Here is a 13,261-nt window from a genome sequence, read left to right on the forward strand (position 1 = left end):
TTGTAGATGAATGTAGTTCTTCTTTCACTCCGTATTATGGATAAACAAGCTTCGTCTACTAAACAACAAACTGAATGAGAAGTAGCAGTAAGGAAAATGGATCAAAACCTAAGAAGTAAGAAACAACCAATGCATACTGAAGCTTCCATTTTAAAGTAAGAAACTAAAGAAGTTTGTATTCGTACCTTACGATTTGAATATTGATGAAGTTTTATTCTTTCTCTTCGTAATGAAGCTTCGTCTAGGTATTAAAATTTCTTTTAAGAAGATAGAGTGAAAATGAAACAAATGAAGTGAAAATAAAATAATGAAAATTTCCAACTTCAATTAATTTTAATTTTTTACAAACTTATTCAATATGTAATATAATAAATCCATATCATCTAATAAACATGCAGCTAGAATGCCAGGCATGCAAAAACTAATACAAGTTCACATAATTTAACAAACAAGATGAGAGTGACTAACAAAAATACACTATACGAAGCATTTAACAATACGAATCTAAGAGACTTAATACTAACACCGATTGTTAAATACCGAATAATAAGCATTTAACAAAATAAGAGACTTAATACAAACACTTATTATTAAATAAGGGATTGAAATAACTTTTAAAATTAATTTAAAGGACAAAATATACATTAAACATAACTTTTTTTAAGCTTAGCTGGCCTCTTTATTTTTAAAATTATATTCGAATTTCAACTCACGCACAAGCACACGCACTTCGGTGTCCTCAACTTACAGTTACGCGCATGTTAAAATTTATTAAAGTAATTAAAAAAAAAAACGTAACCATTAAATCTTCAGTTGGTTCAAAATATTCAAATTTACTTTCACCAAAAAACATTACTACTACTATTCAATTTTATTATTGGTACTGCATTATTATTTTTCAATTTTCATTTTTAATTTAATGAACTCGAACCTCACCTCTGTCGTCTTCCTCACTCTGAAAAAAGCAACAACAACCACCACCGTTACCGCCGCAATCACCTCCTCAAACACACCGTCGTTTCAACAAGCTATTAAGATCCACCGCGGAAATCGATTGGTTCCTACTCTTTGAAGAATCACGTTCAATCTTCATCGCGCTCGCTCAATTTTGGTCGTCCAATTCAAATTCGCGTTGCGATTTTGAGTGAAATTCGCTAATTGTTTCACCTGTTGGTTTAGTTTGCAGTCAATCGGTGATTAACAGAGTGAATTGCTGCTGTTGTTTTGTTCGCTAGTGCAAGGGTTTCTGCTTACATCTCGGTGCTCGAGTTTTTGTTTAGCTTGTAGACGGTTAAATCAGACGATTTGTTGTAGAAGTTGTAGCGATTTGTGTTAGAATTAGGGTTTTCGGCAGGGTTTTATAAGGTTTATATGGGAAAGGTAGAATTAGCATGGTTTAGTTGTTTTGAATTTGATCTAATTAGGGTATTGCTTTGATGATAGTAGATTGAGGATGGTGAGGCTTTTAGGGTTCGCTCGTGGTTATGCAGATGAACCCAGGGAGATTGAGTCGAAGTCAAACCTGACCGGTGACTCTAGTGAAAATGGATGGCTTATAAGATTCTTTGATTCTTCGTTTTTCTGTGAATGGATTGCGGTTAGTTACTTGTACAAGCATGATCATGCTGGAGTGCGTGATTATCTTTGTAATAGGATGTATACTCTTCCCTTGCAAGGGCTTGAGAGTTATTTGTTTCAGATATGTTATATGATGATACATAAGCCTAGTCCATCGTTGGATAAGTTTGTGATAGATATGTGCTCGAAGTCGCTTAAGATTGCTTTGAAGGTGCATTGGTTCTTAATGGCAGAGCTGGAGGACAATGATGATAATGATGGGATTAGTAATATTCAGGAGAAGTGTCAAACTGCTGCCACCTTGATGGGTGAGTGGCCGCCTTTGATACGGCCTCAGACTGAACCTCCGAGTCCTGGAGGTAAAAGCCAAGTTTTGAATAGGTTACTTTCGTCTAAAAATCGTTTGTTGTCATTAACAACTTCTCCGCCTAAGTCTTTGTCATTTTCATCTTCACCGGGAAATAATTTGCAAGAGGATGGTACTCCGCTGTCTCCTGAGGAGAACAGGATATTTAAGAAGTTTATGCCAAGTCCAAAATTTAGAGATGCTTTGCTTTTTAGAAAGTCAGCCGACAAAGATGACGGTGATTCTGAAAAAGATGGGTTTTTCAAAAGGCTTTTAAAAGACAGCAAAGGTGATGATGAACTTGGCCAAAAAATTCGTGATGCATTTCATTTTCGGAAGTCGTCTGAGAAAGATGCCTTAGACTCTGAAAAGGACAGTTTCTTTAAAAGGTTCTTAAGAGACAGTAGGGACAGTACTAGAGGTGATGATGAAGAATCTGAAAAGGATGGTTTCTTTCAAAGGATCTTAAGGGATAGTAGAAGTGAAGACGAAGATGTGACCTCAAGTTCAGACGGATTTTTTAAGAAGTTGTTTCGAGATAATAAAAATGATTCTGAGGACAGAATAGATACAAAATCAGTGGAAGATGAAGAGAAAGATGGACTTTTCCGTAAGTTTTTCCGGGAGAAATTCGAAGATAGGAAGGATGGGCGTGATAGAAATGACAGTAAAAATCTTGCTGTTTCTGAAGAGAAATGTCCAAAACCCGATGAAGAGGATGAAAAAGATGGTTTTTTCCGGAAATTCTTCAAGGATAAATTTGAGGACAAGAAAGACACAAAAGATAAAATTGAAGAAGGAACTGCCAATGGTGAGGAAGACGAGCCTTCTGAGCTTTCCTTGTTCAAAAGGTTATTCCGTGTGCACCCTGAAGATGACAAAAGCAGTCCAGCCAATGAAAATAGCAACAATGGTGGCTTATTACAAAGTAGTCCAGGTACAGAGAATTTTTTCCGAAAATTGTTTAAAGACCGCGATCGTTCAATTGAAGATTCAGAGCTATTGGGGTCAAAGAGACAGAAAGAGGTAATCTGAATAAATGCTAATGATTTGTTTTACTTCTATGGTGGAATTCAGATTGTAAACTGCAAAGTATGAATGGGACCAATATATGCTGAGACTTTGTTATTTTCTTTCTTAATCGTAAAAGCTGCTTAATGTCTCTCTATGCGTTTTCTGATGGCAAGTATGTTTTAAGTATCCATTGACATTGCTTTTGTTCTTATAACAGCCGCCGGATTGGCTACATGCACCTATTCTTCCCTCCCTCCACCTAAAAAATCCAAATTGTTTCTTCATTTTTTAAAGTTTACCCGTAATAAATAATTTGGGTCCCTGTAATTTTTTAAATTTTTTTGCCAAGATTGATAAGACTTTTTATATTTTGCCCTTTATTGTTTGTATTGAGTCTTACGTAGAGTGTCGACTAGATATATGGCCTAGGTAGTGTTTGTAGGCTTGGGCAATCCTCACCTTTCATACTCATTTTGTGGTTTTGAATTTAATCTAAAGCCTAAGATAGTATCGAAGTATATCTTACTATCCTGGATCTGTTACTGGGCCAAGATTTATGTTAGTCCACCTGCATTTGTTCGTGCTTCAGATGTTTGATCCTGTGTCGTGTATGAGGGTATGTATTGAGAACCCATGCTCATGATATCCAGTCTTTGGCGTGGTGGGGCGTGTTAGTCCCACATCAACTAGAGGCATGGTCTATATAGTGCTTGTATGACTTCGACAATCCTCACCTTACAAACCAATCATGTAGGGTTAAGTTAGGCCTGAAACCTAAGAGTTTTAAGTCATAGTCTTTCTTTAAATTCCACATTAAACATTAGAATGCTTTTGAGTTCCTAGACATGCAATGAAGATGGTATTTATTATAACTTAATTTGGTCTTATTGCAACAGGGTGTTATCAACAGAACCAAAGAGCTTGTCCCTTTCTGTTCTTAGCTAACATGAAAACCAACTTTTTTCCCATGGCTAATTACTTAACATAACAATCATCCTTTGCTGTCATTCTTATCAAATAAAAACTCTTGGATTGCCATTTTAATCTTATTGAATTGACAAATATATTCTCCATATTTGATTCAATTATACTCTTTTTTTTATGAAATGATAATGTTTTTCGTTAGAGATTTAATAAATCCATTCATGAACTTTCACCTAAATAACAAGTTTTTAGGAGAGTTGGCCTTAGCATGGTACTAGAGCCTTAATGATGATTGATGAAGTACTTAGGAGTTCAATCCTTGTTGCCCTGTTATTCTAAATAAAGTTGAGTTGCAGCTCATTGTTAAATTGGGTCTTAACAACCAAGGGCTTTTGTGTTAGGGTCAGTGTGGCAGATTTAGTGAAGCCATTCCTGTGCTTTCACCTAAATAATTTAAGCTAAGCTTTTATTAAAGATGTCTTTGAGAGTTAATTCACAAATGTGGTACATTTTTTAAGAAATAAATTTAAATTAATGATGGTATTATGGTAAATGCATGTTTTATTGCATGCATAATTACATGGCACTGGGAATAGTTCATATTGTGATGTCTCTGATTCTAGTTGTAGGTCAGACTTCAGAGAAGAATTCTGCAAGTATTAATACATTTTAGAACTCTGTAGTTTATTTTCACTATGCCTTATATTTTATAGTTTTTAATATTAAATTAAGTGCATTTACGATATATTGGGTTTTTCTGCCTCATCTGGGGATGTATTTAATTACTTTCGCAGAAGCATCCTGGATCCCCAATGCCGCAAAGTGAAAAATCGAGCACAAAGCCCCCATTACCGATTAATCCATCTCAGTTCCGAAGAGGGGCTTACCATGACTCATTGGAGTTTGTGCAGTCACTATGCGACACATCATATGGGTTAGTGGATGTTTTTCCAATTGAAGATCGCAAGAGTGCTCTTCAGGAGGTTATTTTCTTGAATTTTTCTTTTTTGATGCTTTCTGTATCTATTTGACTTGAATTATTAACATAAATCTATTGTACTCCATATTTGTGTTTCTGACACCTTTGTTATTCTAATATTTCTAGTCGCTTAGAGAGATCAATATACATGTAGCAAAGGTTCAGAACACTGGAGGTATGTCTTAACTTCTATTCATATTATGTGAATGATGTTCAATTTTGGCAATGAACTTCTCTACTTCTTTGTATGTTTCAAATGAGCTGGTTAATTTCTTTGTGTTTTGAAAGTGTGATCTGGAGTTTTTCAGTCGCAGTAATACCATATTTATTGGTTTAGTTCAGAGTCTTTTTATGTATACTTTCAATTCCTTCTAATGTATAACACAACAAATGACCTGTTGTTAAGATATATTCTTTTTTATGTCTGCAAAACAAGTTACTGCTTTTCCATTTATTATGATAAGTAGATATTTTGCTTCTATATGAATCCTTCTAGTCATATATTTCCAGGAGTCTGTTTTCCACTGGGAAAAGGCATGTATCGCGTGCTTCATATGCCAGTAGATGAAGCTATTCTCTTGAATTCTAGGGAGAAGGCACCTTACATGATCTCCATTGAAGTTTTGAAATGTGAAATGCCAAGGTATTTTTTGGATATACTCCTTGGAATTGTGAAGAAGAGTAGTTTCTAAAATGAGAACACTTGTTTTGTTTGATATATTCCTCTCTGCATATTTTTTGTTATAGTAATTTCAAGGAGACATCTAGTTCTCAAAATCTTTCTCAAGGTGGAATTCCTTTGGCAAATGGAGATGCTTTCTTGCAAAAACCACCCCCTTGGGCTTATCCATTATGGACAGCACAAGAGGCGTACCGTAATAGTAATGATAGGATGTCCAGATCGACTGCTCAAGCAATTGACCAGGCAATGACTCATGTATCTGAGCCAAAGTTTGTAAGCCTGATTCTTTCGGTGGAAACGCAGTATAATGGTCAGGCAGGGAAAACTTATAGAGAGGATGCACATGGAGCAGCAGGAGCAGAACATGACAGTGATCTGGAATGGGTACGAGTAGTTTTGACAGCTGATCCTGGGGTTAGATTGGAAGATATTGAGGATCAAGCGCCACCTCGGAAAAAGGAACATCGCCGTGTTCCAAGTACAGTTGCAATAGAAGAAGTAAAGGTGAGTCTTTCAGTGCTTTTGTACCGCTATTGATGTGCTATTCACATTACTTCAATGTAAGCTTCAACTGATAATTTTTTGAATCTTAGTTTACTGCCAGACTTGGTAAAAAAGGTCAGCCCTGTGTCGTCAACGAGTTATTTATCTTATATCTATCTATCTATCTCTTCATTTCCACTCTATAAAATAGACCCAGGCATTAGCTCTGGCTCCCACTGTTCTTCTATGATGTAGTTGAAATTGTATTTTTTTCTACTAGGAGTCTAGGACTTAAGCTATTAAACTATCAACTTCCAGTTATTTATACTCTGAAATATTGAAACTCTGTAGCATCATTATATCATGTCTATAGGCAAAAACATAACTCATCTAATAAGTAATTGTCCGCTTTTGTGAATTGTGAAGACCTGCCTAGTAGTGTTGGTTTATCAACTCGTTGCTGCAGAATAAAGTACACTGTTCCGATGCATGTGCATTGATGTCTTCCTGTTGGCATAGTCAATGCTTTATGAACGTACCATTATCTATTCCTAGGATACCCGCGGGTACAGATTATTTTCCCATCCATATGTCAGATGTTCCATGCAAGATTTGTAATGTTATACAGTTTCTTTATAAGCATGGCATCAATTTAGAATATAATTGGGCTTTATGACGATCTTATTACTGGTTAATGAAAGACTTACGAAGAAATATTGGGTCATGTATCATCTAATGTGATGGCATAATAAGAACTTGAAATATTGTTATACAATAAGTTGAATATAGGATGGTGATATTAGCCGTTAGTGTGGGTTATTAAGAATAACTCTTCATAGAAAAAAGCCTTCAACACAATAAAAAAAATAACGGTATTACTCGGGGCAATATTATTTTGCATATTTATTTCTGACGTCTTTGTTTGGCATTTGCCAACTAACATAGAAATTTACTTTTGTTCATTATAGTTACAATTACAATAAGAATATAACAAATCACTGCTACATGAATGAACTTATTATACTAAATAATTACCGTGCTCTTAATTTTCTCTTTCTTGTAATTGTGTATAAGTTTTTGTTGATTTTATTAACGTTTTAACTTTATTGCCAACATTTGAACCTTTGGTAGGCTGCAGCAGCAAAAGGGGAAGCGCCTCTTGGACTCCCTTTGAAAGGTGCTGGCCAAGACTCATCAGATGCACAACCGAGGGTAAGACGCAATTATTACAGTTAATTTTTACTTAGCCTTAAGCTTGTAGAGTTGTCGTATGACATGATTCCCTCCTAACAGGCCAATGGAATTACCCCCAAAGCCAGTGATGCCTTGTCTGGTGAACTTTGGGAGGCAAAGAAAGATAGGGTACGCAATGCTTCCATATACGGGAAGTTACCTAGTTGGGACTTGCGATCGGTAAGCCTATATTTGACCACAAGAATTGACTTTATATGTAGGTAGTTGGTTACCTGTTTTGGAAATTCATTAGATACAAACTCGATAAGCATTAAAAAGTAGTATTTTTTTTGCACAACAGAAAAAGAGAAATGTATCCAAGCATAATGAGATTATAGTATCTAATAACTTTATTTTGCCATTTGTTACAATATAAATTTGATTCAAAGTCAAGGTTGACTTTATAAACGCGCTTTTAATTTCTGGTTGGGTTTAAGAATAATGTACTGTTAAAATTCACTCTTTTACTGGAGGGTCAGTGCATCCGATCATAGAAGGAAGAATATTGCAGTTAAAGGATTTTCAGAATGGTTTTCTTACAATCATGCTTGAAAATTAAACAACGATCTGAATTTTGTTCTCACTCTCTCTATGAAAACTTCGATATCAATGAGCTATTATTGATAAATGTTGTCTGTACATAGCTATTAATGAATTAGTACTTTGACTCTATAGTGAGATTTTATGTAAGTATATCTGAACTACACGAGTGCACGTGTCAATGAAGAATTCACATATTGGATTTAAGCAGAATTTAGCAAGCAATTCTTATTTCAAATGCTACAGCTATCATGTCTTTTTTATGATTGTTAATATGAAACTAAAGAATGGTTGGCTTTTATTCTATATTAGCTATTTGTTTTTTCTGTTTCATAATACGTGCTTTAATATGACCACTCTTTTGTGCATGTTGGTGCAATTTTCTACTTTTTATGTAGGTTATTGTAAAGAGTGGAGATGATTGCAGGCAGGAGCATCTGGCTGTTCAACTGATTTCTCACTTCTATGGTATAAAATCTTGTTTTCTTTCTTCATGTGAAGGAATTAACCATTTTACTTCCATTGATGTTTCTTTTATTGCAAAAATGTTTCCCCCAATTTAAAATTCAATGATTGGTTTCCCTGGCATTTGGTTTTATCCCTCTAAAAAAATTTAATACCCTGAAGTGAACCTTCTATCTGCAATGGATCATGCATAGTTTTCATCTGTATATACATCCATGGGCAATTTTCCTTTCTTCTTGAATAACAGTCATCTTCCTGGATATTGGAAGATAATAGGTAAATGCTTTTTTATGATTTATTCCTCAGCCAAAGGCTGGTTTTTATAGTGAGAATACAATTAATTCTCTCCTTGAATTAAGGAGAAAATTATTACATTGGAAAATAAAAGGACATAATGGAATTCTCTAGAATTGCCTAGAAAACAATAAAATAGGGAAATAAATATTGATGTATTTTCCGACACTGGACTTGCCTTCAATACTGAATACTGATGTGGGCTAGGTAAATGATTTTTCCACAAGTCTATGAATTTGTTAATTCCACTCCACAATGGATCTACTCTAATTTTGAGCTCTTGTTAATTCCAACCCTGTGAATTTGTTCTATGGGGCACTCCACAATGATAAGGGAAAGATTGAATCATTTTATTAATGCCAATACTCTATAAAAATACATGTGTAATGTCTCAGTTTAAGTTTCATTGTGGTTTGTAAATCTACTTGGTTGCAGTTTTCAATGTAATCGCTGCTAATTAAAGTAGAGAAGTGTACCAAAGCCAATGCAATGGTCTAGTAAACAAGTTTTACTGAATGCATCTAAGAATTGTTGATGTTAATTGATTCGGTTTGGAGATCTTTTTATTATGTTCTGATGCACATATAAGTCATGATACAGAAGTTTCTGTGCTTCTAAACACGTTCCTTAAAATCAGAGATCTGAATTTCTTTTTATGCTAGATATTTTCCAAGAAGCTGGTCTACCGCTTTGGCTGCGCCCTTATGAAGTTTTGTGTACTTCTTCTTATACAGCTCTCATTGAAACAATTCCAGATACGGTAATTCTGTGCTCACACATTTCAAATATATGGAAATGTAAAAGATTTTGCCCATGTTAATAAAAATATTAATGCTTTCTAGGCTTCTCTACACTCGATCAAAAGTAGATATCCCAACATCTCAAGTTTACGTGAATTCTTCGATGCTAAATATCAAGAAAATTCTCCAAGTTTTAAACTTGCCCAGGTAATTGAGAAATGCAGACAGAGTTGATCTATTTGTCGACTGAACTTCTTCATCTTATATTTCGTAATGACTTCTGGATTGGGCATTAGTTCTAGTATATATTATGTTTTGTTTTTTATGCCACTCCCCTTTCCCATTTGGATATTGTGTATTTCTGTTTTACTTTCATAATTTGGATACTTTCTTTGTCTCAGAGGAACTTTGTTGAGAGTATGGCTGGATATTCCCTGGTGTGCTACTTTCTACAGGTGAGGAACTTTATTAACCGGTGCTTTACTTTAGTGACCTTTTGAATGATAACATTGGGCTGTTTATTATTATTGAATGCTTCACATTCTTCCCACTGCTCTTTTTCCTTTCTCGTCTTAAAGGTGAAGGATAGGCATAATGGGAATCTCCTATTGGACGAAGAGGGTCATATCATTCATATTGATTTTGGCTTCATGCTTTCCAATTCACCTGGTGGGGTTAATTTTGAAAGTGCACCTTTTAAATTAACACGCGAGCTTCTCGAGGTAAAACAGATTCTTTTACTTTCTTTTATACACCCTGTTTCAAGTGTCCATATAATCACAATAATGTGATTATGCTAGGTCATGGATTCTGATGCCGAGGGTCTGCCAAGCGAGTTCTTTGATTATTTTAAGGTGCTAATGGAAACTTTCTGATCTTTCCTTAAGATATTGCAGAAGACATATGCTATTCTCAGCTCTAAATATGTCCCGTTGTTTTGTCCATGTTATCCAGGTTTTATGCATTCAAGGCTTCCTCACTTGCCGCAAGCATGCCGAACGTATTATTCTTCTTGTTGAGATGTTGCAGGTAATACAATTGTTAGCTTTCTGTAGTTCTATGGTCACCTAATACATCATCTTCCTGTGTTCTTTGTCTACTCTTGTCATGATTCGTACTTCAAGATTCGTAGAATAGTACGACAGATAGCCAAGGTTATTCTTTTTTCAAACAACCTTGCAAACTGTCTACTGACTGAAAATATACTATTATTTTTACATGGGCCATGTGCTTCTGCACTGTGCTGTATGATACTTTCGGACTATTGGATGTTCTCACCTTGTGCAAAGAGCAGCTAGGGGATTTAATCTCTTATACACACAGAAACACACACTGAATCACATTGAATACAAAGATTAATGTTACCCTGTTTATAGGATATTGTGTTCTAGGTAGCCATTCCCGGATAATGGCGCAGAGCGGCCGACCCCACAAAAGGGATAGCGGGACAGCATATTGCGAGATGACTGCTATTTGATATTTTTTGGGGACAAATTACATTAATAATACTATAGACATATATTTCATGTAAAATTAAAAAAATAAAACTCAAACCATAAAATTCATAATACAGTAAAAAAAAAAAAGAGGAAATAAAATGAGAAAAAACAGAGGGAAGAAAAAGAAGGAAAAGAAATGATTAAATAACAGATGGAAAAAAAAAAGAAGGAAAATAAATGAGTGACAAGAAACGAATCTGAAGCTTGAAGGAGGATGAGAAAAGATGAAAAATGAAGAACTGCAAAGGGAAGATGCTGAAGCTTAAACGAGAGAGCTTATGTTTTGGCGAAGAACTGCTAATCAGCGCCCGCAGCAGAGAGAAGACGAAAAACTGCTAGGGTTATCGGTTTGGAGACAGACAATTACGCCCAAAATTAAAAGAAAACCCCCCAAGTTACCCTTAAAACATTTTAATTATAAAGGATAATTTCAGCTTTTCATGCAAAAAAGAGAAAGAGGTCCAAAAACCCGCTCCGGTCCGCGGCCCAAGTCCTGTGACCTGCAAAACCCCCCTTGGAATGCCATGAGCCTGTTTCACTTTGCCACCAGTCTCTCCGTTGCTGACAGGTTCCGTGCCTCTTTGTTCCGCTGTGATATCACGCTGCTCCGGGCCGCAATTGACTACCTAGATTGTATTACCATTACAACCCAATTTATATTATTTCAAACTCTCCTGCTCAAGCTGCCAAAAATACCCCATGGTTCTTATTTTATCTTTTCAAAGTCTTGATTGTTGCCTGTACATATATTATTGGATTTTTGCTGAAGCTTTTCTTTTTATGGCTATGTCTGTATCAGGATTCAGGGTTCCCATGCTTTAAAGGTGGCATACGGACGATACAAAACTTACGAAAGCGATTCCATCTCAGTTTAACAGAAGAGGTTCCAATATTACTGCTGTGTCTTCTTAACTGTAAAATGCTTTGGATGTGATTGTGATGGTGTTGTATATTATTTTTTGGCAGCAATGTGTCTCCTTGGTGCTTTCTCTTATTAGCAGTAGCCTTGATGCTTGGAGAACACGGCAGTATGATTATTATCAGAGGGTTTTGAATGGAATATTGTGAGATAATTTGTCACTGGTTATAACTTGGTTGTTCCATTTTGACCAAAGCTTGCACAGTGGATGCTCATCAATTAGCATTACTTTTAGAGGTCACTAGTAGGAGAGGTTGGTTCACTATGGAATGGTTTAAAGTTTTGAGGGAGGAAGGGATTAATAGGTCGTGGTATGCTGCCCCGTTTTCTCCCGGTTCAAAGAAGATACTAACTTGCCAAAAAACTTCAACATAGACCATGTTAAATTTAATGAAGCCTGGTCTTTTTTATTTCCTCCTTCGTTCCTTGTTAATGGAGCTCTGCTGCTTGGAGAAGTTGCATTAGCCTCCTAAATGCTGATAATGCAGTGTACAGTGATTTTTAGTGACAGATCACATTTAAATTGAATGTCGAGACGGGCTTTGGGTAAACTGACTGATTCATCTACAGTCTTGTGGTGTGCTGTAAGTGTTGAACAGATACTGACCTTGTACAATTTGAACGACGATATGAGGCGAATCATGGGCAGACCGTAGTGTTGGCCAACTGCTCTTTGTAATTTATCCGTGATCTCAGCTGTTCAAGGGAGGCTATCTTCCCAGAGTCGATTCTTCAATACTTTACCATCGAGTTGATTGTTCAATACTTTACCATGGAGAATTGTGACCAAATTTCTTCATTGATGTTTGATTGTAACCTGTGTAATTGATCCTGTTTGTTTTCATGGTGAAATTTGTTTCACCTTCATATTGTGATGTAAAATAGTTAAGGTTTGGTGGCATTGTTTCTGTATCACAGTTTTACTTTAGCTGCTGAATTGAGAATGCCAATCATTGAACCAGGTCAAATCTGGCATTGATGGAAAAGAACTGTTAGAAGTTTACAAATTCAAGCTTGAATTAACTTGCAAATGTTAACTTGAGCTCAATATCGGTTTATAATTGGAGGGTTAAAATCCTAATTCATAATTGGACCCAGATAAAAAAGTGTAATAAGGAATATTTTTGAAAAGAATGATCGAGCAATTGTCTATTTTGCCTTTTTCTTGTCTCAAGATTATTTGTCAAATACTTCTAATTTAAAACTACCCATTCAACTTCACTTCAATATAGTATTCCATCTCTTCTAAATTGAGCAATCTATACAATGATTTCACACATAAAGAAAAATGTATAAATGAATGAGATATCATAATATTTGTTTGAAGTACATTTATTTAATATTATTTGTTTAGTCATTAATAAAATCTTCAGTTAGTATAGTGTTTTTTTAATCAATAATAGGTACTTAAGTTAGGTACATAACTTTGTCAAAAAAAAAAGTTAGGTACATAAGTTCGATGATCTACATCCTTTTAGTGTGACTAAATCATAATTTCTATGACTTAATCAGTACTCTAATATGACACTTCATTAGCAAAATTGCATTAATCAAATGAACAACGT

The 13,261-nt window shown here is 35.3% G+C and overlaps 1 protein-coding gene across 1 annotated transcript; it reads left to right on the top strand.

Annotated features, from left to right (window-relative positions):
- The first annotated feature begins 851 nt into the window (after positions 1-851).
- Positions 852-12,703, top strand: LOC131602854 (phosphatidylinositol 4-kinase beta 1-like). Its single transcript, XM_058875073.1, has 17 exons — positions 852-1,111; positions 1,180-2,950; positions 4,657-4,845; positions 4,968-5,016; positions 5,352-5,484; positions 5,589-6,027; positions 7,138-7,218; positions 7,300-7,419; positions 8,178-8,247; positions 9,201-9,298; positions 9,381-9,485; positions 9,680-9,733; positions 9,857-10,000; positions 10,079-10,132; positions 10,233-10,307; positions 11,577-11,660; positions 11,744-12,703. Exons 2-17 carry the CDS (start codon positions 1,454-1,456, stop codon positions 11,843-11,845), a joined length of 3,294 nt encoding a protein of 1,097 aa, XP_058731056.1. The 5' UTR covers positions 852-1,111; positions 1,180-1,453; the 3' UTR covers positions 11,846-12,703.
- Positions 12,704-13,261: the final 558 nt, after the last annotated feature.

Source organism: Vicia villosa, linkage group LG5 (assembly GCF_029867415.1).
Source record: "Vicia villosa cultivar HV-30 ecotype Madison, WI linkage group LG5, Vvil1.0, whole genome shotgun sequence".
Taxonomy (NCBI): domain Eukaryota; kingdom Viridiplantae; phylum Streptophyta; class Magnoliopsida; order Fabales; family Fabaceae; genus Vicia; species Vicia villosa.